The sequence below is a fragment of the Nerophis lumbriciformis genome, linkage group LG39 (genome assembly GCF_033978685.3).
Source record: "Nerophis lumbriciformis linkage group LG39, RoL_Nlum_v2.1, whole genome shotgun sequence".
Lineage (NCBI taxonomy): Eukaryota > Metazoa > Chordata > Actinopteri > Syngnathiformes > Syngnathidae > Nerophis > Nerophis lumbriciformis.
Window position 1 is genome coordinate 5,449,066 of NC_084586.2, and position 27,958 is coordinate 5,477,023.

Here is a 27,958-nt window from a genome sequence, read left to right on the forward strand (position 1 = left end):
TTTTGTGTTGCAATTCTGTCCTTAAATAAAATAGTGAACATACTAGACAACTTCTCTTTTAGTAGTAAGCAAGCAAACAAAGGCTCCTAATTAGTCTGCTGACATATGCAGTAACATATTGTGTCATTTATCATTCTATTTTGTCAACATTATTAAGGACAAGTGGTAGAAAATGAATTATTAATCTACTTGTTCGTTTACTGTTAATATCTGCTTACTTTCTCTTTTAACATGTTCTACCTACACTTCTGTTAAAATTTAATAATCACTTATTTGTCTGTTGTTTGATACTTTACATTAGTTTTGGATGATACCACAAATTTAGGTATCGATCCGATACCAAGTAGTTACAGGATCATACATTGGTCATATTCACCGATACTTTTTAGAGGCGGTATAGTACCGAATATGATTCATTAGTATCGCGGTACTATACTAATACCGGTATACCTTACAACCCTACATCTGAGCAACGTTCCCTCTGCACACGGCAAATCTATGCTACACACAAAATAATTTTAAAAAGTCTTTACTGTCCGCCATAAACAAATTACCAAAACTTTGGTAAAAAATGTCTATCTACCGAAACTGGTCATTTTCTGCCGTACAAACTTTGTACCTAATGTCCTGAGTGTGTTTCTTAGTCTTTGTACACTTACCGAAAATGATGCAGCATTGACCTTCTTCTCTCCTTTTTACTTTGTGAATTGTAAGCACTCGAGTGAGGCCCTCCCCTTCCGCCAGGTACCCAGGATGGCAACTGTTCAGAGTACAACGTCCGAGTACTGATAGTGTTCTGCATTTGGTTGGAGTTCTCAGTGAACACACTTATGCGCTCAAAAGACTAAGTTGAAGTTGAAGTGCACCATTGAGACACATCTAACAAAGGCTTGGCTGAGGTAAATTGATGGAAGGTTACATTTTTTTTTCTTGCACTTAAAAAAAACACTCAGTGTGCTTGACCTTTAAGGACTTACAATCAGCTTCACAGAGCAGCTGATTTGGGACAATTGCGGCTCAATCAAAGCTTCCGGTGTATATATTTGAATATATATATATATATATATATATATATTTTTTATGTATATCAAATTACTTGAATTTATTTTATTTTAATATACATCTCATTTTGTAGTTGTAAAAAAATGTATGTATAATTTAAATAATAATAATAAAAAAATAAATATATATTTATTTGTTTTCATAAAATAAGAAAATACTTATGTATAATTTATTTATATTAAATTAAATTATTTGAATGTTTTATTACATTTTAAAATATGTGAAATTAATTAATATTTTGTTCACAAATAAGGAAGCAACACCACACAAATGTTTGTAACACAACAATATTTCTTCCTCAAATGTCCCTCATGTTAAGAATTAGTAGGAGTGTGAATGTTTGGGCACTCAACGATCCGATTGCGATTCCTGGGGTGACGATTCGATTCAAACTCGATTCTCCATTCAACTTGATTCTCCATTCCCGCGTTGCAATAATAATTATAATGAAACTTTCTTTTAAAATAGGTTAAAGGTTAGAAAAGCTCCTTCTAGTTGCTCAAAAAGAAATTATATATATACTTCAATTTATTGCTCTTAAAAATAATTCAGTTAGATTAACCTTTAAGGACTAACAATCAGCTTCACAGAGCAGCTGATTTGGGACAATTGCGGCTCAATAAAAGCCTCCGGTGTATATATTTGTATGTATGTATATATTTTATGTATAATGTGTATATCAAAATACTTAAATTTATTATTTTTATTTTAATATATATAAAATTATTATTTTGTAGTTCTAAAAAAATTTATGTATGATTTAAATAATAATATATATATATTAAAAAAAATAAAAAATAAATATATATATATATATATTAATTTAATTATTTTGTAATCACAAAATAACAAAATACTTATGTATAATTTATTTATATTAAATTACATTATTTTAACATATTATTTTATTTAAAAATATGTTAAATTATTGTTCACAAATAAGGAAGCAACACCACACAAACGTTTGTTACACAACAATATTCCCTCCTCAAAAGCCCCTCATGTTAGGTATTAGTAGGAGTGTGAATCTTTGGGCACCTAACGATTCGATTCAAACTCGATTATCCAGTCAACTTGAGTCTCGATTTCATCCAATTCCCCCGTTGCAATAATAATTCTAATGAAACTTTCTTTTAAAAGAGGTTACAGATAGAGATGTCCGATAATGGCTTTTTTGCCGATATCCGATATTCCGATATTGTCCAACTCTTAATTACCGATTCCGATATCAACCGATACCGATATATACAGTCGTGGAATTAACACATTATTACCGTATTTTTCGGACTATAAGTCGCAGTTTTTTTCATAGTCTGGCGCATATAAGTCTCCAGTGCGACTTATATGTTTTTTTTCCTTTTTTATTATGCATTTTCGGCAGGTGCGACTTATACTCCGAAAAATACGGTATGCCTAATTTTGTTGTGATGCCCCGCTGGATGCATTAAACAATGTAACAAGGTTTTCCAAAACAAATCAACTCAAGTTATGGAAAACAATGCCAACATGGCACTGCCATATTTATTATTGAAGTCACAAAGTGCATTATTATTTTTTTAACATGCCTCAAAACAGCAGCTTGGAATTTGGGACATGCTCTCCCTGAGATAATCTTGACACCCACTACAACTATGGGAAATACTATACTTTGACTTTCACAAAGTGCATTATTTTTTTAATTTTTTATAAAAACATGCCTCAAAACAACAGCTACAAAAACAATGAAGGCACACAGCTTCAGTCCAGAGTATACTAGAGTCATAAAGTAAACAATAACATAGTCCTCCTTTAGTGCAAGACTGCCTGGCATACTGTATAACAGGGAATTATAAACTGGGCTCAATCTGAACAGCCGATAAGGGCATCTACTGTACATCAACTATATGATTTGACTGAGAAGCTGGATAGGACAAAAAAACAAACAAACAAAAAAAAACGTTTTGAAACCGATACCGATAATTTCCGATATTACATTTTAAAGCATTTATCGGCCGATAATATCGGCAGTCCGATATTATCGAACATCTCTAGTTACAGGTTAGAAAAGATCCTTCTGGTTGCTCGGAGTCTGATTATATATATATACTTATATCTATAGTCTTGAGAACTGTGTGGGCATTAAGGGCGCCGCCCTCAACTGGTTCTGGTCGTACCTAACCGACAGGAGTTTTTGTGTAAAAGTAGACAGTTTTATGTCGTCCACAGCTCCTTTACCACATGGGGTCCCCCAGGGCTCAATCCTTGCCCCAATTTTATTTGCGCTTTACCTTCTCCCCCTTGGTTCTATTTTTAGGAAGTACAGTATTGCATTTCATTTTTATGCCGATGATTGCCAGATTTATTTTCCCATGGCACAAAATAACACGGTTCAACGTCTTATTGACTGCCTGCACGACATCAAAGTCTGGCTTTCAGCTAACTTCCTGAGCCTAAATGAAGATAAAACAGAAGTTATGTTGTTCGGTCCAAGTCGCTCTCCCTCCCCCAACGTTGACCTCGGCACTCTGACCCCGTATCTCAGCGACTGTGTCACAAACCTGGGGGTAAAGTTTGACTCAGATTTTAAATTCGAAAAACAAATCAGCAGCGTCGTTCAAAAAAGCTTTTATCAATTACGCCAAATAGCGAAAGTGAAACCGCTTCTATCAGGACATGATCTTGAGAAATGAATCCACGCTTTTATCTCGACTCGTCTTGATTATTGTAATGCCCTGTATGTTGGCATTAGCCAGGCCTCCCTCGCCCGCCTGCAGCTCGTGCAGAACTCTGCTGCTCGTCTGCTAACACAGACCCGCAGACGTGAGCACATCACCCCTATTTTAGCGTCCCTTCACTGGCTCCCTGTGCGTTACCGAATACATTTTAAACTCCTTTTATTTGTTTTTAAATGTCTAAACAACCTCGCGCCAACCTATCTCTCCGACCTCCTTCAGCCTTACTGCCCCACCCGATCCTTAAGATCAGCCGATCAGCTGCTGTTGACGGTCCCTGACACAAGGCTGAAGCTTAGAGGTGACAGAGCTTTCGCCGTTGCTGCTCCCAAGCTCTGGAACGACCTACCCCTGAGTGTTAGACAAGCCTCCTCTCTTCCTGTTTTTAAATCTCTCTTAAAAACATACTTTTATTCCATGGCTTTTAACACTGAGTGATATCCATCCTGCAATGGCGCCCCATAATACACCTGCTGTGATCCTGTTTTTATGTTTTTATTAATTCTATTTTAATTATTTATTTTTTATCGTGTTCTGTTTGTGTTGTGTTGTGTTTGCTCGGTACTCGTTTTATCTTTTAACCTGCTCATTGTACAGCACTTTGGCTACCCCTGTGGTAAATTTTAAATGTGCTCTATAAATAAAGTTGATTTGATTTGATTTGATTTATATTTTATGTATAATTTATATATATCAAATGACTTCAATGTATTGCTCTTAAAAAAGCATGCAGTGTGCTTAGCCTTTAAGGACTAACAATCAGCGTCACAGAGCAGCTGATTTGGGACAATTGCGGCTCAATAAAAGCTTCCGGTGGAGCCGAGCGTGTCCCGGGCATCATGGCCAGGTCTTGAAAATCAATTGGCATTAATTTGGGGACAATTTGTTTCTGGCGCTTCGTCGCTACGCTCCAATTAAGTCCTTACAGCAAATCGTCGAGCAGATGCCGGGGGGGGGGCGTGCGCCTGATTCTGGTGTTCTGGCGCCGGACACGTGGAGGACGGGGGCCCGATCTTTTCAGCTCCAATTAGCTGGCCGTTAATTACGGGGTATCTACATGCAAACACGGGACGAAAGAGAGAGGGGGGGGGGGGGGGGGGGGATCCTCATTACGAATGGGGAGCGGCGGTGAGAAGGAGCTGGAGTTCGGTAAGAATGATGACAGTTTTCCTGGAGGCGGCGTGGACCACGTCGCTGCAGCAGGATTCGACAAATCCTGACTTCGGAGATGAGAAAATAATTAAGAGAGTCCAGAAACAACTTTTCTCTGCAGCTTCTTAACACTTCTTGGTTGAGATGTCTTTCAAAATCAACAGAATTCTCGCTATATCGTAACATCTTACACTTGCTGCTAGTGCGTTCACACCGAGAAGTACGTTTAAAGTCGGTGCATTTTTGACTCATTCCTGTGAGAATCCTGCGTGCGACTGAAGCATTGATACTGAGGTTGGTTATTTATTCTAGGACAGGGGTCGGCAACCCAAAATGTTGAAAGAGCCATATTGGATCAAAAATACAAAAACAAATCTGTCTGGAGCCGCACAAAATTAAAAAGCCATACTACATACAAATAGTGTAACATGAGATATAAATTGAATTAAGAGGGAACTAAATGAGCTCAAATATACCTACAAATGAGGCATAATGATGCAATATGTACCGTATTTTTCGGAGTATAAGTCGCACCTGCCGAAAATGCATAGTAAAAAAGGAAAAAAACATATATAAGTCGCACTGGAGCCCGGCCAAACTATGAAAAAAACTGCGACTTATAGTCCGAAAAATACGGTACATATAGCCAGCCTAAATAGCATGTTAGCATCAATTAGCTTGCAGTCATGCGGTGACCAAATATGCCCGATTAGCCCTCCACACAAGTCAATAACATCAACAAAACTCACCTCTGTGCATTCATGCACAACGTTAAAAGTTTGGTGGACAAAATGAGACAGAAAAAGAAGCGGCATAAAACGCGTCCTAGAAAGTCGGAGAAAGTTATACATGTAAACAAACTACGGTGAGTTCAAGGACCGCCAAAATTAGTAGGACAAAACGGCACTCTCCACATACTCGAATTAGGGCATACTTGCCAACCCTCCCGGATTTTCCGGGAGACTCCCGAAATTCAGCGCCTCTCCCGAAAACCTCCCGGGACAAATTTTCTCCCGAAAATCTCCCGAAATTCAGGCGGAGCTGGAGACTACGCCCCCTCCAGCTCCATGCGGACCTGAGTCCGCTTTCCCACAATATAAAGAACGTCTACAGTAAAGCAGTCAGTCTGCCGTAAACAGCAATGTTGTGACACTCTTAAACAGGACAATACTGCCATCTAGTGCATTTGATGAAAGCACTTTTGTGCGTGCCACACAGCAATGCATCATCAGAGAGGGTGTACAGCATGGTTAGAAAAATAGTGACAGAGAATAGAACAAGGATGGACAATTCAACCCTTAACTCAACAATGAGTAGATGAGTGTTATGTGTGTATATGTGTAAATAAATGAACACTGAAATTTAAGTATTTATTTTATATATATATATATATATATATATATATATATATATATATATATATATATATATATATATATATATCCATCCATCCATCCATCCATTTTCTACCGCTTATTCCCTTCGGGGTCGCGGGGATATATATATATATATATATATATATATATATATATATATATATATATCCCCGCGACCCCGAAGGGAATAAGCGGTAGAAAATGGGGCGTGGTTAAGAGGGGAGGAGTATATTTACAGCTAGAATTCACCAAGTATAGTATTTCATATATATATATATATATATATATATATATATATATATATATATATATATATATATATATATATATATATATATATATATATATATGTATGTGTGGGAAAAAAATCACAAGACTATTTCATCTCTACAGGCCTGTTTCATGAGGGGGGGTACCCTCAATCGTCAGGAGATTTTAATGGGAGCATTCGCATACCATGGTTTATATAGGGCACAGAGTGGGTGGGTACAGGCTGGCCTAGGGGCGTGGTGATTGGCTCATGTGTTACCTAGGAGGTGTTTCCGTCTATGGCGGCATGCTGTTACAATTTCGCTGCGCTTGTTGAGGGATGACAGGTCTGGACGGTAAATAATAAACAGTTTCTCTTTCAAGCATAGGTTGCATCTTTTATTACCACTATTGTAAGGTGTGCTGGATGCAAGAATTTGCCATGTTATTGAATATTCAACATTATTGTCTTTGAGGTCCCAAATGTGTTTGCTGAGTTCTGTGGTATTTCGCAGGTTTTTGTTCCTGAAAGAAGCCTTGTGATTGTTCCATCTGGTTTTGAATTCTCCCTCGGTTAATCCTACATATGTGTCGGATGTGTTAATGTCCTTGCGTATTACCTTAGATTGGTAGACAACTGATGTTTGTAAGCACCCCCCGTTGAGAGGGCAATCAGGTTTCTTTCGACAATTACATCCTTTGTTGGTTTTGGAGTCGTTCTGTCTGAGGGCCGACGGCTCATTTGCAATTGTTTTGTTGTGGTTTGAGATGATTTGTCGTATATTGTTCATGCAGCTGTAGCTCAATTTAATGTTGTTCTTGTTGAATACTTTTCTTAGGATGTTGTCTTTGGGAAAGTGTTTGTCAATCATATTGAGGAATTTATGTCCAATGTTCGTTGAGACGTTTTTGCTGTATGGGGGGTTGTACCAGATGATGTCGTTCCGTTTTCTGTTCTTTTTTGGCTGGTTTCCTGGCGTGGGTTCATAGGTGAGGGTGAAATTGTATCCGCTTTCATCAAGGGCTTTTTGGTACGGGGGGGTTGCTTGGTCAAATTCAGCTTTGCTAGATGACAGCATCGATAGCCTTTTATTGATTCCGGTAGGTATTCTTTTCGTGGTGGTGGGTGGGTGGTTGCTGTCATGGTGCACGTATTGGAGTGTTGTGTTGGGTTTCGTGAATGGTTGGTAGCTGTTATTTCTCAGGTTGAAAGTGACGTCAAGGAAGTTGACGGTTTGCTTGTTGGCTTCAATCGTGATCCGTAGGCCGTTCTCTTTGAAAATTTGGCATATGCGCTTCTTGGTATTCTCGCTGCTCCTTGGCGAAGCGCGACACACTGCCAGTCCGTCATCACGGTAAATACCAAGGTTCAGATTGAGGCTAGCGAGCTGGGAGAGGAGGAAACTCCCAACGAGTTCACACGTTTCTGCTCCGTCAAAACTTCCCATAGTGACGTCAAATGTTGCATTGTTCTTTTTTTGCCATGGTGTACTGTTGTGGATGAGAATGGAGTTTTTTGCGTGGATGATGATGTTTCTTTCGTTGCCTGTGATTGAGTCGTAGTCTGAGGCGAAGTCTAGTGCTTGAGTCAGTAGGTCTTGCGTGATGGAAGGGTAAAATTCCTCGATATCAAAGGAGATAAAGTTGTGCTGTTGTTTGTCTTGGATGTTGTTGAACTGAATATATATATATATATATATATATATATATATATATATACAGTGAAGGGCTTCACGGTGGCAGAGGGGTTAGTGCATCTGCCTCACAATACAAAGGTCCTGAGTAGTCTTGGGTTCAATCCCGGGCTCGGGATCTTTCTGTGTGGAGTTTGCATGTTCTCCCCGTGACTGCGTGGGTTCCCTCCGGGTACTCCGGCTTCCTCCCACCTCCAAAGACATGCACCTGGGGATAAGTTGATTGGCAACACTAAAATTGGCCCTAGTGTGTGGATGTGAGTGTGAATGTTGTCTGTCTATCTGTGTTGGCCCTGCGATGAGGTGGCGACTTGTCCAGGGTGTACCCCGCCTTCCGCCCGATTGTAGCTGAGATAGGCTCCAGCGCCCCCCGCGACCCCAAAGGGAATAAGCGGTAGAAAATGGATGGATGGGATATACAGTGTATATGAAATACTTGACTTGGTGAATTCTAGCTGTAAATATACTCCTCCCCTCTTAACCACGCCCCCACCCCAACCACGCCCCCGCCCCCACCTCCCGAAATTGGAGGTCTCAAGGTTGGCAAGTATGAATTAGGGATATCCGATAATGGCTTTTTGCCAATATCCGATATTGTCCAACTCTTAATTACCGATCCCGATATCAACCAATACCGATATATACAGTCGTGGAATTAACACATTATTATGCCTAATTTGGACAACCAGGTATGGTGAAGATAAGGTCATTTAAAAAAAAAAAAATAAGATAAATAAATGAAAAACATTTTCTTCAATTAAAAAAGAAAGTAAAACAATATAAAAACAGTTACATAGAAACTAGTAATTAATGCAAATGAGTAAAATTAACTGTTAAAGGTTAGTACTATTAGTGGACCAGCAGCACGCACAATCATGTGTGCTTACGGACTGTATCCCTTGCAGACTGTATTGATATATATTGATATATAATGTAGGAACCACAATATTAATAACAGAAAGAAACAACCCTTTTGTGTGAATGAGTGTGAATGAGTGTAATTGGGGGAGGGAGGTTTTTTGGGTTGGTGCACTAATTTTAAGTGTATCTTGTGTTTTTTATGTTGATTTAATAAAAAAACAAAAAAAACAAAAAACGATACCGATAATAAAAAAAAACATACCGATAATTTCCGATATTACATTTTAAAGCATTTATCGGCCGATAATATCAGTGAAGCATGTTTAATACAAACAGTGTGCTTTATAACAATTAGGGAGGTTTGTGTCATGTTTGTCCTCCGAGAGAAACCATATTAAAACAAAAAATATATTTTTCCCCCTCATCTTTTTCCATTTTTCATACATTTTTGAAAAAGCTCCAGAGAGCCACCAGGGCGGCGCTAAAGAGCCGCATAGAGCCGCGGGTTGCGGACCACTGTTCTAGGACTAGCTGCAGTGTGCTCAAACAACCACCAGGTAGCATCTGTGAGCAGATAATGCCTTATCGTCGCTTTCTCTTTTGGACTTATGAATCAGAATCAGAATAGTTGTATTGCCATTGTTTGAGAACGGGTTCACAAACTAGGAATTTTTCCTGGTGCAATCGTGCAGCATAAAACACATACAACACAGATTTTGGTCATAACAAGAGCTGCAACTGAGCTATCAGATCTTGAGGTATTCACATCGAGGAAGCGCCATTCTTCACTCACGCTTCAAGTGGGGGATGAGGCAAAAACTAATCTAGACTCAAAATGGTGCGTGTGCAGCCACTTCATGGCAAGGTAGCGGACGGGGAGGGACTAAGTCGAGTGGTCGCAATTCATCGTTAAAAAGGAGTAGAAGAAGAACGTAAATATTGTGAGGGCCACTCGGTAAGTGTGTAAAGACAGTTGTGTATTTGGCAAAGCACTACACAGTCAACCAGGGGCGTGGAACTGTTTATTGGGGCCCCCCATATGCAAGACTCCGCAGGGGACCCCCCCAACGTTGCTGCCCCCATTCAAACACACTTGGTCTGTTTACACGCACTAAAAAACTAATTATTGCGTGGATTTGGTTGCCGCTTATTGGGCCCCCCCATATGCAAGACTTCGCAAGGGCCCCCCCCAAAGTTGCCGCCCCCATTCAAACACACTTGGTCTGTTTACACGCACTAAAAAACTAATTATTGCGTGGATTTGGTTGAAACCAGCTTTTTTAAAACACATTAAAAAAAAACTAATTATGTTTCTGACTTTTTAAAGATGGGATTAACACAGTGGAGGTGCCCAACCCCACCAGTTTCATATCCCCATTCACCGAACCCGAACCGTAATCATAAAAATGATGTTATTATATCAAAGAAATACTAATGAAAGGTATATTTTACAAACAGAAAGTTACGGGAATGTACACATGATCCCATGTTTACATCTCATTGTGCAACATGTGAATGTTTTAGTGGGAACTAAATGCGATATCTGAAAGGGGTACACATTATTTCCAAAGCAGGACCCCCACCCAGACATATAATACTAGTACACAGCTCATGAAAAACAATATGTTATAGTCATTGTAAGTGGGCCAAAACACTTATATTAGAAAATAATCTCTTGGAAATGACTGCTGTCATTTGATTACAATAATACAAATTTAAAGGCCTACTGAAATGCGATTTTCTTATTCAAACTGGGATAGCAGGTCCATTCTGTGTGTCATACTTGATCATTTTGCGATATTGCCATATTTTTGCTGAAAGGATTTAGTAGAGAACATCGGCGATAAAGTTCGCAACTTTTGGTCGCTGATAAAAAAGCCTTGCCTGTACCAGAAGTAGCAGACGATATGCGCATGACGTCACCGGTTGTGGAGCTCCTCACATCTGCACATTGTTTACAATCATGACCACCAGCAGCGAGAGCCATTCGGACCGAGAAAGCGACGATTTCCCCATTAATTTGAGCGGGGATGAAAGATTCGTGGATGAGGAAAGTGAGAGTGAAGGACTAGAGGGCAGTGGGAGCGATTCAGATAGGGAAGATGCTGTGAGAGGCGGGTGGGACCTGATATTCAGCTGGGAATGACTAAAACAGTAAATAAACACAAGACATATTAGCCACAACACAACCAGGCTTATAATTAATATGCCACAAATTAATCCCGCATAACAAACACCTCCCCCCTCCCGTCCATATAACCCGCCAATACAACTCAAACACCTGCACAACACACACCCAAAGTACCGTTCACCTCCACAAAGTTCATACAGCACATATATTTCCCCAAAGTCCCCAAAGTTACGTACGTGACATGCACATAGCGGCACGCACGTACGGGCAAGCGATCAAATGTTTGGAAGCGTACTCACGGTACCGTGTCTGCGTATCCAACTCAAAGTCCTCCTGATAAGAGTCCGTGTTGTCCCAGTTCTCCACAGGCCAATGGTAAAGCTTGATTGTCATCTTTCGGGAATGTAAACAATGAAACACCGGCTGTGTTTGTGTTGCCGCAGTCGGCCGCAATACACCGCTTCCCACCTACAGCTTTCTTCTTTGCTGTCTCCATTGTTCGTTGAACAAATTGCAAAAGATTCACCAACACAGATGTCCAGAATACTGTGGAATTTTGCGATGAAAACAGACGACTTAATAGCTGGCCACCATGCTGTCCCAAAATGTCCTCTACAATCCGTGACGTCACGCGCAGGCGTCATCATACCGAGACGTTTTCAGCAGGATACGTCGCGCAAAATTTAAAATTGCACTTTAGTAAGCTAACCCGGCCGGCCGTATTGGCATGTGTTGCAATGTTAAGATTTCATCATTGATGTATAAACTATCAGACTGCGTGGTCGGTAGTAGTGGGTTTCAGTAGGCCTTTAACTTGTTATTTAGTCAGGTTTGGGACAGGTGTGCTGCAGGTGTGACCACAGTCTGCACGTCTGACGTCGCTCACACGTGCTCCACTGAATGCTCAAGTTTTCACGTTTGCGCACACATATGGAAAATTAGAGGGAACGTTGTTTTGGGGGTATCCATAATACGCCGACAGGGAGAAGTTTTTATTTACACGATGAGTCGGGCGTGTCTTGACCTCCGCGGCGGAGGCTCCGCCGAACCACTGAGGCCGACTCACCGAACCCTGGATTAACACATCTAGAACATACACTATACTGCCAAAAGTATTTGGCCACCCATCCAAATGATGAGAATCAGGTGTCCCGGTGTATAAAATCAAGCACTTAGGCATGGAGACCGTTTCTACAAACATTTGTGAAAGAATGGGCCGCTTTCAGTGATTTCCAGCGTGGAACTGTCATAGGATGCCACCTGTGCACCAAATCCAGTCGTGAAATTTCCTCGCTCCTAAATATTCCAAAGTCACCTATATTATAAGAAAAGTGAAGAGTTTGGGAACAACAGCAACTCAGCCACCAGGTGGTAGGCCACGTAAACTGCCAGAGAGGGGTCAGCGGATGCTGAAGCGCATAGTGCAAAGACTTTCTGCACGGCCAGTTGCTACAGAGCTCCAAACTTCATGTGACCTTCCAATTAGCCCACGTACAGTACGCAGAGAGCTTCATGGAATGGGTTTCCATGGCCGAGCGGCTGCATCTAAGCCATACATCACCAAGTCTAATGCAAAGCGTCGGATGCGGTGGTGTAAAACACGTCGCCACTGGACTCTAGAGCAGTGGAGACGCCTTCTCTGGACTGATTAATCACTCTTTTCTATCTGGTAATCTGATGGACCAGTCTGGGTTTGGAGGTTGCCAGGAGAACGCTACATTTCGGACCGCATTGGGCCGAGTGTAAAATTTGGTGGAGGAGGCATTATGGTGTGGGGTTGGTTTTTCAGGAGTTGGGCTTGGCCCCTTAGTTCCAGTGAAAGGAACTTTGAATGCTCCGGGATACCAAAACATTTTGGACAATTCCGTGTTCCCAACCTTGTGGGAACAGTTTGGAGCGGGCCCCTTCCTCTTCCAACATGACTGTGCACCAGTGCACAAAACAAGGTGCATAAAGACATGGATGACAGAGTCTGGTGTGGATGAACTTGACTGGCCTGCACAGAGTCCTGACCTGAACCCTCCTTACAGCATGTCTGAAAAGGAGTAGGAAGAAGCAAAGCTTATTCAATCCTACCCTCTTTCTACTTCACAGCAGTTACTAACACTTATATTTACTTCCTGTTCTCAATTTGTACACAATTTAACTTAAAATGAATTCTAAACACAACCATTCTAAAAAAAACAAAAAAAAAACATAATGTAGCATCCCCCTAGTTATGTGTGCTCATGTTAAATAAAATATACATTTCATTGCACATGTACTATATCACTATATCCATGATTAAATGTTTTATAATTCCACAAGAGTTTTGCAGCGGCACATGCACGTCCGTGTGCTTTATAAAGGCACTCAAACATGCAAATTGGTTTCCTTGGCTCGTTAGTGCGTGCTGATTTTTTTAAAATAATGTACACCTCACTGCACATGTAATACATCACCATGTTGCTGAGCTTGTTATAGTTCTAGGAGTGTTGGGTTTCACTGAAAAAAAAAAGAGATGATAATGTTCCCAGGGCTCTTTGTATGTGCAGGTTGTAGAGATGCGCGGATAGGCAAATACAGGTAAAAGCCAGTAAATTAGAATATTTTGAAAAACTTGATTTATTTCAGTAATTGCATTCAAAAGGTGTAACTTGTACATTATATTTATTCATTGCACACAGACTGATGCATTCAAATGTTTATTTCATTTAATTTTGATGATTTGAAGTGGCAACAAATGAAAATCCAAAATTCCGTGTGTCACAAAATTAGAATATTACTTAAGGCTAATACAAAAAAGGGATTTTTAGAAATGTTGGCCAACTGAAAAGTATGAAAATGAAAAATATGAGCATGTACAATACTCAATACTTGGTTGGAGCTCCTTTTGCCTCAATTACTGCGTTAATGCGGCGTGGCATGGAGTCGATGAGTTTCTGGCACTGCTCAGGTGTTATGAGAGCCCAGGTTGCTCTGATAGTGGCCTTCAACTCTTCTGCGTTTTTGGGTCTGGCATTCTGCATCTTCCTTTTCACAATACCCCACAGATTTTCTATGGGGTTAAGGTCAGGGGAGTTGGCGGGCCAATTTAGAACAGAAATACCATGGTCCGTAAACCAGGCACGGGTAGATTTTGCGCTGTGTGCAGGCGCCAAGTCCTGTTGGAACTTGAAATCTCCATCTCCATAGAGCAGGTCAGCAGCAGGAAGCATGAAGTGCTCTAAAACTTGCTGGTAGACGGCTGCGTTGACCCTGGATCTCAGGAAACAGAGTGGGCCGACACCAGCAGATGACATGGCACCCCAAACCATCACTGATGGTGGAAACTTTACACTAGACTTCAGGCAACGTGGATCCTGTGCCTCTCCTGTCTTCCTCCAGACTCTGGGACCTCGATTTCCAAAGGAAATGCAAAATTTGCATGGTTGGGTGATGGTTTGGGGTGCCATGTCATCTGCTGGTGTCGGTCCACTCTGTTTCCTGAGATCCAGGGTCAACGCAGCCGTCTACCAGCAAGTTTTAGAGCACTTCATGCTTCCTGCTGCTGACCTGCTCTATGGAGATGGAGATTTCAAGTTCCAACAGGACTTGGCGCCTGCACACAGCGCAAAATCTACCCGTGCCTGGTTTACGGACCATGGTATTTCTGTTCTAAATTGGCCCGCCAACTCCCCTGACCTTAGCCCCATAGAAAATCTGTGGGGTATTGTGAAAAGGAAGATGCAGAATGTCAGACCCAAAAACGCAGAAGAGTTGAAGGCCACTATCAGAGCAACCTGGGCTCTCATAACACCTGAACAGTGCCAGAAACTCATCGACTCCATGCCACGCCGCATTAACGCAGTAATTGAGGCAAAAGAAGCTCCAACCAAGTATTGAGTATTGTACATGCTCATATTTTTCATTTTCATACTTTTCAGTTGGCCAACATTTCTAAAAATCCCTTTTTTGTATTAGCCTTAAGTAATATTCTAATTTTGTGACACACGGAATTTTGGATTTTCATTTGTTGCCACTTCAAATCATCAAAATTAAATGAAATAAACATTTGAATGCATCAGTCTGTGTGCAATGAATAAATATAATGTATAAGTTACACCTTTTGAATGCAATTACTGAAATAAATCAAGTTTTTCAAAATATTCTAATTTACTGGCTTTTACCTGTATTTCATCCGCAACCGCATCAGAAAGTCGTCAACCATCCGCCATCCACCCGATGTAACGTTTGATCAGAACTGCACCCGCCCGCCATCCGCCCGCACCCGCCCGCACCCGCCCGTTGTTATATATCTAATATAGACGATGCAAGGCATTAGTGAGGCATACCTGCCAACTACTCCGGTTTTCCCGTAATTCGTACGGTTTTCATCAACCTATTCCGGGTTACGGTTGCAGTGATAAAAAATAAGTTTTTTCATTAATTAAAAAAAAAAAAGGGTGAAAACTACGCGAATTGCACCTTGTGCAGACAAGATTTTTCGATCGGACACGGAGGAATTAGCGATGTAAAAGACCACGTTGGGACAAAAAAACACAAGTCTAATGCCGTTGCTAGCGATACAAGTGGAAAACTTTCAACGTTTTTCGTCGCCCAAACAGATTCTTTGGATGTGATAAATGCCAAAGTTTTATTTACGGAGGCAATAATTGAGCATGGACTTCCAATCGCACTGGCTGATCACATGGGACAGTTAAATGTTTGTAATACAACCTTTAAAAATCATTACGCGGTGATCGCGGTCCCAAAAATAAACTTTTCTTGCATGATAATGTCCAGAAAAATTCGCTTTATATTACTATAGAGTCCTTTTAACGAATGAGTTTGATGGTTTATCACAAACCTTAAATGAAAGAAGTCCTTTGTTCTCCTGCAGCATGCATGCGCTTTGGCCTTGCTTCGTGTTTGGTGCGCAATCCTGTCGGCTGTATTTCACAGCACGACATACTGTTAAAAGTGTTTATACTATTTATGCTTTCAAGTCCAAGTTGAAGAAATCTTGTTAAATGTTGACAGCATAACTACCAAAATACAGAAGTATGTCCTTAATATTTTTGCAGTGCTATTTCTGTTGAAAAGTTCAAATCATTACATTAGAGATGTGATGTGCCACTTTTCAAGTGTCTGATGGCTTAAATTAATTTTCATTAATTTTTCATATTTTGAATTCTTTTGAAAGGCTTACAAAAAAACTACATTTGAATTGTAATTCCATGCTATTGACAGGACTATTAATTTTAATGAAGTTAGCTTACCATGTTTACAGTATGATAATTGTGATAGAAATGTGAATTTTAGGCACAGAATATTTTTTACAATTGAACAAGGCAGTAGATTATACAAGCTTGGACAGAAAGTTAATAATGACACCAATTTTTTTTTTTATGGAATTGTTTAGTACTGTTTTACCATTTGTTTACTGTAAAAAGTGTTTATACTGTTTATACTTTCAATTAACAAATTGAAGTCTTGTGAAAGGTTGACAGGATAACTGGCATTGACTGTCAAAATAATTTCAAACTATTGAAGTTAGCTTACAGAATAAACATGCCAATCAACCCATATGATTTTTGCTGTAATATTTTTGTTTTGAAAAGTCACTGTGACTGATAGAAAAGTGATGGTTTTAGCAACATTTTAACCTGTCTGAATGCTAATAATCATTTTGCGTCGGGGGGCGAAGCCCTGAACCCTCCACCAGGACTTTGTCCTGGACCTACCAGGGCCTGCGGCCCTTGGACCCTGGCTACTAGGTTTTTCTGATTTCAAAAGTTGGCAGGTATGGTGAGGTTATAAAGCTTTTGCCTGTTAAAGAAAGGAGACTGATCCAATGCAGTACAGACTTTCGCGTGCCACGCTGTCACGACCCAGACGCACACCAGTGCGCAATCATATGGGAGCCGCGCTGAGCGCACCTCCAAGCGCGTCTCGCTGCCGGCGACGGCCGGGTATGGGCCCGACGCTCCAGCGCCATCCATTTTCAGGGCTAGTTGATTCGGCAGGTGGGTTGTTACACACTCCTTAGCGGGTTCCGACTTCCATGGCCACCGTCCTGCTGTCTATATCAACCAGGGTGAGCCCCACCCCTTTCGTGAGCGCACTGCGCGCGGAGTGACCCCTGTTACGCGCCCCCGGCAACAGGGGTGGCGGGCAGGTAAGCTGCGCGGGCGGAGCGCGCGGAGTGACCCCTGTTACGAGCCCCCGGCCACGGGGGTGGCGGGCAGGTAAGCTGCTTACCTGCTGCGCGTGACGCCGGCCGCGGCGAAGGCGGACGAGGCGGGGTGTCGGTGCGGTGGGCGCGGTAGTGACCCTGGACGTGCGTCGGGCCCTTCTCGCGGATCGCCTCAGCTACGGCTCCAGGTGGGGCCCTCTCGGGGGAAGGGGCCTCGGTCCCGGACCCCGGCGAGGCGTCCCTTCTCCGCTCCGTAAAAGTGTCCATCTCTTTTCTTTTTTTTTCTTCTGTTGTGGCATATGCAGCAGGTGCCTGCTCGTTTTTCGTATGTGGGTAACAACATTTAACTATGTATATATATTTCCGAATTGGTTTAACTGCCACCCGCCTGAATCTATTTAAAATCAAATTTTTTTTTATTTCAATCGCCCGACCCGATCCGACCCGACCCGCGGATAAAATCTTTTTTTTTTTTAATTTCATCCGCCCGATCCGCGGATAATCCGCGGACTCCGCGGTTGTGCCCGCAAACCGCGCATCTCTAGCAGGTTGGTTTTAAAGGTGATGTCATTGTGTACGTCTAGTCCAGGGGTGTCAAACTCAAATACAGAGTGGGACAAAATTTAAAACTGAACAAAGCCGCGGGCCAAGGTTGGACAAATTAACCTTTTTGATAGAGACCCAAACAAGTTTTGCATTGAATATTGAACAAGCAAGACATATATAACTTTATAGTGACATGCAAAATCAAATTTTAAATAATAATAATAATAATTCCAAAATATCAATGGCATATCAAATCAAATTTAAATAAAAATGGAATGCCTCTTTTCTATTTGCAGCCTTCTGAGGTAAATATCAAAATAAACTTTTTCCACAGGCTAATAATAATTTTGAAAATAAAATAACTAATGAATGAATCAAACATTCAAGCCTTGAAGTAGCAAGAGAAAGTGCATGAATAAAACGTTAATTATTGCTCAGTTTGCTACACTGATTTGCTTTAACACTGGATATGGAACAAGCAACGCTTATATAACTTAATAGTGCAAAATCAACTTTCAAAAAACAAACGAAAAAACATCAATGGTATATGAAATAACATTTGAATAAAAAATGGAATGCCTCTTTTCTATTTGCAGCCTTCTGAGGTAAATATCAACATTAACTTTTTCCACAGGCTAATACATTTGAAAATAAAATAACAATGAATAAATCAACAATTCAGGACTTTTTACTGCTCAGTTTGCGACACACTGATCTAATCTGATGTGCCCAAGCCAGATACCTGCCATCTTTTCTGGGATGCTAGTTCATTAATGTCGGGGCTCAGGTGGGCGGAGTTTGGTGGTAGTATATTGTAGCGTCCCGGAAGAGTTAGTGCTGCAAGGGGTTCTGGGTATTTGTTCTGTTGTGTTACGGTGCGGATGTTCTTCCGAAATGTCATGACTTGGTCCTTAGGTTTTGTTTTTCCTGAAGGCAACGGAAAGTTGGCTCGGGCGAGACGGGAATATTTCATTTAATATTATCAAAAAAGAACAAACGAAAAGCACGCACAATGGTGGAGGTACAAAACTTGGCTAATGAAAACAAAACTTGCACATAGGCAGAAACTGTGAACAACGAAACAAAAACTTACTTGGCATGGGACTGTGAACATGGCTTGAGAGGATAAAGTGTGCAGAGCATAAGTGCGGTGTCGCCAGCTGACCAACAGAAAAAGAAAAGCTTAAATAACACAGACATGATTAACGAAAACAGGTGCGTGACTCAAAACGTGAAACAGGTGCGTGACGTGACAGGTGAAAACTAATGGGTTGCTATGGAAACAAAACAAGGGAGTGAACAACCAGAAACTAAAGAGTCCAATAACTAAACAAAACAAAACATGACTAAAACAAAACATGATTACACAGACATGACACAAAATGTGTTTGTTATTCTTGTTTGGTGTGGTTTCACAGTGTGGCGCATATTTGTAACAGTGTTAAAGTTGTTTATGCGGCCACCCTCAGTGTGACCTATATGGCTGTTGATCAAGTATGCCTTGCATTCACTTATGTGTGTGTAGAAGCCGTATATATCATGGCGTTACAGCGGCACCGCCGCTGTATAATACCGACGGGCCAGCTCTATCGTTAATTTGATATTGCCTCAAGGGTGTCAGAGTGTGTTGATGACGTACCCCAAGATGCAGAGATGACGGCAGGCATTGAGCGAGAAAACATGATTTAATACTATAGCAAAAAAACAAACAAAAGGGTACAAACAAAAGGCGCGCACAAGGCGGAGAACAAACTTGGCTATGAACTAAAATAGCACAAAGGCTAACTGTCGACAAGAAACAAAAACACTTACTGTGACATGAAGGAACTATGACATGAGCAGAGTGAACAAAAGTAGACAGAGCTACAACGACAAGTATTATGACAGGTAGTAGTGACATCGACAATGACAATAATCCAGCCCTGACTGGAGGGGAAGGCAGGTTTAAATAGCAACTGGCTGATTGACACCAGGTGTGGCCAGGTGCCAATCAGCCACAGCTGAGGGGAAGCAGCACTCAGGGAGACAATCAGGAAATGAAGACAAAATAAAAGCGCTGACAGAAAACTAAGACAAACGCAGGGGAAAAACTAAAACACAATCAAACTGTCAGGGACAAGCCTGACAAAGGGCCAAATGAAATTACATGGCGGGCCAAATTTGGCCCACGGGCCAGAGTTTGACACCCATGGTCTAGTCTATCAAAATGAACATAACAGAGGTGTAATGCCTGCTTTTCGAAATGTGCATGACAGCAGGTGTGTATGCGTTTGTGTGTAGACAGACAGTTTTGAAATTCCACTTGTGTGGGTAGAGATCGTTTTAACCCCAAATACGCGTTTTTGAAACGGTTTGTGTGGACATGGCCTCAGTTTTATTTCTTTACACTTCTTCCTTAGTTTAGGTTGGTAAGACTGACACAGAACATACAATAAACATAATAAAAGTATAACGTTGTTATTATATGTTAGAATAATTGTATCTAAGTTATCACAAAACGTTGTGTTTCCGCGAGTTCCCGGCGAGCAGACAAACGCTGTCTTTAATCCTACCAAGCAGAAGGCTCGTAAAACTCCACTGTGTAGGATGGGAAGCAACATGAAGGTGTTCTGTTTCTTTCATGTATTGCAATCAACAGAAAGATATTGTCTTGACCCAAGAACTACAAAGCGAAGAGGAAGCAGGACCAGACCCCCGTCAAGGCGACCTTTTGTTTGAACTGTTTTACAACCTTTTCTGTGAGCTGTTATACAACTTTTTCTTTGAACTGTTTGTAATCAAAGGCGATGGCTGTTTAAGACACACGTACCTTAGAAACAGCTGTTGCCATGTAATCAGGGAAAATCTAAATTAAAAGAGGAGACGTACAATCTTTCGCCAGAGCGTGGTGAGATACTGTGCAAGGGTACAGTGTCCAGGCGTCTCTCCTCAATTGAGCCACATTTAATTCTGTCTCTGTTTAATTCTTTGCTTCTTGTCTTGTTTAATAGATGTCATCAGTGTTTGAACCTGACATTATAATTTGTGTGTTTTACACATATAATGTACATTGTGTATTTAAGATAAGTAAAATAGAAAGTTTAGTGTTAATATAATACCCAATTTAGTGTTGCCAATCAACCTGTCCCCAGGTGCATGTCTTTGGAGGTGGGAGGAAGCTGGAGTACCCGGAGAGAACCCATGCAGTCACGGGGAGAACATGCAAACTCCACACAGAAAGATCCCGAGCCCGGGATTGAACTCAGGACTACTCAGGACCTTCGTATTGTGAGGCACATGCATTAACCTCTGTTGCACCGTGCTGCCAATTTCGAATGATATACATTCCTAATCTAGATAAAACACCCTATATAGTTTGTGCCAATAAATTAAATATAAAGTGGCCAAAATATGTCATTATATACTTAAAAATGAATCATAACAGGGTCTTGAACAAGTTGATCAAACCTGTTCAAGACTATTTGGTATTCAATCAAAATCAGGTGATAGCATTTAGTTCATGTGAGATGAGAGGAACAGAACAACGCAGTAAAGACCAGCTAAAATATCTTTGGTGGTACCTGTCCCCAAGTCGGTGTGCTCCCTAGACGTGTGCTGGCTCTGATGGACCCACTCGCCGTTGCACTTGAAGAATATCTGCAGAGCGGGCCGGGCCTGACAGCGCAGCTTGATGGGGTTGCTCTTGATGATGTAAGCGTCCACGGGCTCCTCCACAAAGTGCGGCAGCGTCCCCGACTGGCCATGCTGCTGGCCGTCACCCCGGGCGCCTGCACGGTGCGGAAAAAGAATACGGATAGACATCAATATGACGCTCACCAACGGATCTTTCCGCAACATCAAACGAGTCGTCTGCTGACGCTTGTGACACTTGTGCCGTGGATCTGCTTCCGAGCTGTCGGGATGGTTAAACGTCTCTTTCACGTCTCACCGTCACAACCGACTTAAGTCTGGACTTGTCATGTCATAGACGTACATCGTACCTAATCAAGTTTATTGTCATAATTCATTCATGCATCAATAAAAAGCTAATTAGATCATTATTTAAAAAATAGTTACAATTAAATACCCAAAAACTTGATATGTATCCTAGATAATCATGTGTGTATGTGTATATATTTTATGTATAATGTGTATATCAAAGTACTTGAATTTATTATTTTATTTTAATATATATTGAATTATTTATGAAAAAATGTATGTATCTTTATATATATATATATATATATATATATATATATATATATATATATATATATATATATATATATATATATATATATATAGCATGAAGTGCTCTAAAACTTGCTGGTAGACGGCTGCGTTGACCCTGGATCTCAGGAAACAGAGTGGACCGACACCAGCAGATGACATGGCACCCCAAACCATCACCCAACCATGCAAATTTTGCATTTCCTTTGGAAATCGAGGTCCCAGAGTCTGGAGGAAGACAGGAGAGGCACAGGATCCACGTTGCCTGAAGTCTAGTGTAAAGTTTCCACCATCAGTGATGGTTTGGGGTGCCATGTCATCTGCTGGTGTCGGTCCAATCTGTTTCCTGAGATCCAGGGTCAACGCAGCCGTCTACCAGCAAGTTTTAGAGCACTTCCTGCTTCCTGCTGCTGACCTGCTCTATGGAGATGGAGATTTCAAGTTCCAACAGGACTTGGCGCCTGCACACAGCGCAAAATCTACCCGTGCCTGGTTTACGGACCATGGTATTTCTGTTCTAAATTGGCCCGCCAACTCCCCTGACCTTAGCCCCATAGAAAATCTGTGGGGTATTGTGAAAAGGAAGATGCAGAATGCCAGACCCAAAAACGCAGAAGAGTTGAAGGCCACTATCAGAGCAACCTGGGCTCTCATAACACCTGAGCAGTGCCAGAAACTCATCGACTCCATGCCACGCCGCATTAACGCAGTAATTGAGGCAAAAGGAGCTCCAACCAAGTATTGAGTATTGTACATGCTCATATTTTTCATTTTCATACTTTTCAGTTGGCCAACATTTCTAAAAATCCCTTTTTTGTATTAGCCTTAAGTAATATTCTAATTTTGTGACACACGGAATTTTGGATTTTCATTTGTTGCCACTTCAAATCATCAAAATTAAATGAAATAAACATTTGAATGCATCAGTCTGTGTGCAATGAATAAATATAATGTATAAGTTACACCTTTTGAATGCAATTACTGAAATGAATCAAGTTTTTCAAAATATTCTAATTTACTGGCTTTTACCTGTATATATATATATATATATATATATATATATATATATATATATATATATATATATATATATATATATACTTATTTATTTATTTTATTTATATTTATATATATATATATATATATATATATATATATATATATATATATATATATATATATATATACTTTATGCATAAGTTATATATATCAAGTGACTTAAATTTATTATTTTATTTTAATATATATCGAATTATTATTTTGTAGTTATAAAATAAAATATATTCATGTATAATTTAAATAATTATTTTAATTCACTAATTCATTAAATATATATTAATTTAACTATTATTTTGTTATCATAAAATAAGAAAATACTTATTTATAATTTATTTATATTAAATTAAGTTATTTTAATTTATTATTTTATTTTAAAATACGTGAAAATAATGAATATTTTGTTCACAAATAAGGAAGCAACACCACACAAACAATATTTCCTCCTCAAAAGTCCCTCATGTTAGAAATTAGTAGGAGTGTGTATCTTTGGGCACCCAACGATTCGATTGCGATTCCTGGGGTGATGATTCGATTCAAACTTGATTCTCCATTCAACTTGATTCTCGATTCCTGTGTTACATTAATAGTTATAATGAATAAAAAAAATAAAAAAAGAGGTTACAGGTTAGACCTTCTGGTTGCTCGGGGTCAAAATCTTTTTACATATATCAAATTACTTCAATTTATTATTTTATTTGAATATATATTGAATTATCATTTTGTATTTATAAAATAAAATATATATATGTAAAATTGAAATAATTATTTTAATTCATTATCTTATTTTAATATATATTAATTTAACTATTATTTTGTTATCATAAAATAGGAAAATATTCATTTAAAATTGAATCATTTCAATTTATTATTATATTTTAAAATATTTTAAAATGATTGTACTTGTACAACATGCATTTTTGCCCAACACTCCAAAATTAAACATACGACAATGTATGTGTGTGTCTGTGTGTGTGTGTGCGTGTGTGTGTGTGTGTGTGTGTGTGTGTGTGTTCTGGCAATGCGTACTTATTGGGGACGTCTTTCTGTTTACAAAGTCACTTTAGGGGACGTTTGACGTTATGGGGACCAAAATAAAGGTCCCCTGAAGGGAAACCTGTTTACAAAATCACTGTAGGGGATTTGTTTTGGGGACTTTTGCAAACTTTTCCAACTTTTCTTCCCCACTCACAGTGCGACTTTGCTGGGTGGGTTTTAGACATGTCGGGGGCACCCCCGGACTCGGGTGGAACGCGGCGGGAATTGTGGGACTCGAACCTGGGTGTCATTTTTGATTATTTTCGGGACTTTTGCCCACTTTCCCAACTTTTCTTCCCCACTCACAGTGCGACTTTGCTGGGTGCGTTTTGGACAAGTCGGGGGCACCCCCCGGACTCGGGTGGAACGAGGCGGGACTTGTGGGACTCGAACCTGGGTGTCATTTTTGATCATTTTCGGGACTTTTGCCAACGTTTCCAACTTTTCTTCCACACTCACAGTGTGACTTTGCTGGGTGCGTTTTGGACATGTCGGGGGCACCCCCGGACTCGGGTGGAACGCGGCGGGAATTGTGGGACTCGAACCTGGGTGTCATTTTTGATTATTTTCGGGACTTTTGCCCACTTTCCCAACTTTTCTTCCCCACTCACAGTGCGACTTTGCTGGGTGCGTTTTGGACATGTCGGGGGCACCCCCCGGACTCGGGTGGAACGCGGCGGGAATTGTGGGACTCGAACCTGGGTGTCATTTTTGATTATTTTCGGGACTTTTGCCCACTTTCCCAACTTTTCTTCCCCACTCACAGTGCGACTTTGCTGGGTGCGTTTTGGACAAGTCGGGGGCACCCCCCGGACTCGGGTGGAACGCGGCGGGACTTGTGGGACTCGAACCTGGGTGTCATTTTTGATTATTTTCGGGACTTTTGCCCACTTTCCCAACTTTTCTTCCCCACTCACAGTGCGACTTTGCTGGGTGCGTTTTGGACATGTTGGGCACCCCAGGACTCGCGTGGCCGGCTGCAAAAGGTCCCCTGAAGGGGAATTTTCGCTCCCCCCCTCCCCCTGTGACTATGCTGGGTGCGTTTTGGGCATGTTGGACACCCCTGGACTCGCGTGGCCGGCTGCAAAAGGTCCCCTGAAGGGGAATTTTCTCTCCCCCCCTCCCCCTGTGACTATGCTGGGTGCGTTTTGGGCATGTTGGGCACCCCAGGACTCGCATGGCCGGCTGCAAAAGGTCCCCTGAAGGGGAATTTTCGTTCCCCTCCTCCCCCTGTGACTTTGCTGGGTGCGTTTTGGACATGTTGGACACCCCTGGACTCGCGTGGCCGGCTGCAAAAGGTCCCCTGAAGGGGAATTTTCGCTCCCCCCCTCCCCCTGTGACTATGCTGGGTGCGTTTTGGGCATGTTGGGCACCCCAGGACTCGCGTGGCCGGCTGCAAAAGGTCCCCTGAAGGGGAATTTTCGTTCCCCCCCTCCCCCTGTGACTATGCTGGGTGCGTTTTGGGCGTGTTGGACACCCCTGGACTCGCGTGGCCGGCTGCAAAAGGTCCCCTGAAGGGGAATTTTCTCTCCCCCCCGCCCCCTGTGACTATGCTGGGTGCGTTTTGGACATGTTGGACACCCCTGGACTCGCGTGGCCGGCTGCAAAAGGTCCCCTGAAGGGGAATTTTCTCTCCCCCCCGCCCCCTGTGACTATGCTGGGTGCGTTTTGGACATGGTGGACACCCCTGGACTCGCGTGGCCGGCTGCAAAAGGTCCCCTGAAGGGGAATTTTCGTTCCCCCCCTCCCCCTGTGACTATGCTGGGTGCGTTTTGGGCATGTTGGGCACCTCAGGACTCGCGTGGCCGGCTGCAAAAGGTTCCCTGAAGGGGAATTTTCGCTCCCCCCCTCCCCCTGTGACTTTGCTGGGTGCGTTTTGGACATGTTGGGCACCCCTGGACTCGCGTGGCCGGCTGCAAAAGGTCCCCTGAAGGGAAATTTCGTTCCCCCCCTCCCCCTGTGACTATGCTGGGTGCGTTTTGGGCATGTTGGGCACCCCAGGACTCGCGTGGCCGGCTGCAAAAGGTCCCCTGAAGGGGAATTTTCACTCCCCCCTTCCCCCTGTGACTATGCTGGGTGCGTTTTGGACATGTTGGACACCCCTGGACTCGCGTGGCCGGCTGCAAAAGGTCCCCTGAAGGGGAATTTTCTCTCCCCCCCGCCCCCTGTGACTATGCTGGGTGCGTTTTGGGCATGTTGGGCACCCCAGGACTCGCGTGGCCGGCTGCAAAAGGTCCCCTGAAGGGGAATTTTCGCTCCCCCCCTCCCCCTGTGACTATGCTGGGTGCGTTTTGGGCATGTTGGGCACCCCAGGACTCGCGTGGCCGGCTGCAAAAGGTCCCCTGAAGGGGAATTTTCGCTCCCCCCCTCCCCCTGTGACTTTGCTGGGTGCGTTTTGGACATGTTGGACACCCCTGGACTCGCGTGGCCGGCTGCAAAAGGTCCCCTGAAGGGGAATTTTCTCTCCCCCCCGCCCCCTGTGACTATGCTGGGTGCGTTTTGGGCATGTTGGGCACCCCAGGACTCGCGTGGCCGGCTGCAAAAGGTCCCCTGAAGGGGAATTTTCGTTCCCCCCCTCCCCCTGTGACTTTGCTGGGTGCGTTTTGGACATGTTGGACACCCCTGGGCTCGCGTGGCCGGCTGCAAAAGGTCCCCTGAAGGGGATTTTCGCTCCCCCCCTCCCCCTGTGACTATGCTGGGTGCGTTTTGGACATGTTGGGCACCCCTGGACTCGCGTGGCCGGCTGCAAAAGGTCTCCTGAAGGGGAATTCTCGCACCCCCCCTCCCCCTGTGACTATGCTGGCTGCGTTTTGGGCATGTTGGGCACCCCAGGACTCGCGAGGCCGGCTGCGGGACTTGTGGTACTCAAACCTGGGTTTTTTTTACATGTTGGCCGCGTTAGAGACATTGCCCTGCTAGCCTACCAGTATAGGTGTGTGTGTGTGTGTGTGTGTGTGTGTGTGTGTGTGTGTGTGTGTGTGTGTGTGTGTGTGTGTGCTCGTCGTGAAGCTAATGGGAGGCAACAGCAAGCAGATGGCGGCGGGCTCCAGTCGACAGATTAGCGGAGACACGGAGAAGCAACGTGAACGACTTTAACCTCGGGCTGCGAGTACTTAAGTGTGTCTGTGACTTCTTCGCTGAATAAACATGGTCGCCCGCAATGCAAACACACACGCGCCGCCATGATATCATGTGACGTGCGACATCCACTCACATGACTCATTCATGGCACCCGGGAAACGATGGCTTTGGCTACACATACTCCGTCGCCGTCTCTCGGCGGACCGCCACGATTTAGCCGTGATGGACGGTCACGTACGCGGTAGGGCGGTCCGACAGCCCGTGGACGCCGTCATGCTGAAGAAGAAACTTTTGGTGTTTGCATTCACTCAAATCCGTCAAACACCATGCAAGACTGAAAGCTGTCCAAGATGACGGTTGTAATGCGGGAAAGAACCCATAGTACATTTCGATGAGTGTACTGTGTACACTGAGTACTCACTTCCGGAGTGTGTGAATTGTGACAATATAACGTTGTTCCAATTTCAAATCCCACCCCTTCTGCTAACTATGTAGCCAAGGCAAGGCAGCTTTATTTGTATAGCACTTTTCATACACAAGGCAGACTCAAAGTGCTTCACAGACAACAAAGTCAAATGAAAGAAAATAAAAGCAAAATTAAAATGCAGACAATAAAAATAAAAACAGTGCGGATG

At 42.3% G+C, this 27,958-nt stretch overlaps 1 protein-coding gene across 2 annotated transcripts in view; it reads right to left on the reverse strand.

Moving 5' to 3' along the window:
• The window catches only part of LOC133577912 (netrin receptor UNC5D-like), a 771,105-nt gene that overhangs the window by 248,590 nt on the left and 494,557 nt on the right, over positions 1 to 27,958 (reverse strand). For both annotated transcript variants that reach the window (XM_061932037.1, XM_061932038.1), the window contains one exon: positions 21,500 to 21,706. In XM_061932037.1, the coding sequence (XP_061788021.1) occupies positions 21,500 to 21,706 (207 nt within the window). The remainder of the gene's footprint in view (positions 1 to 21,499; positions 21,707 to 27,958) is intronic.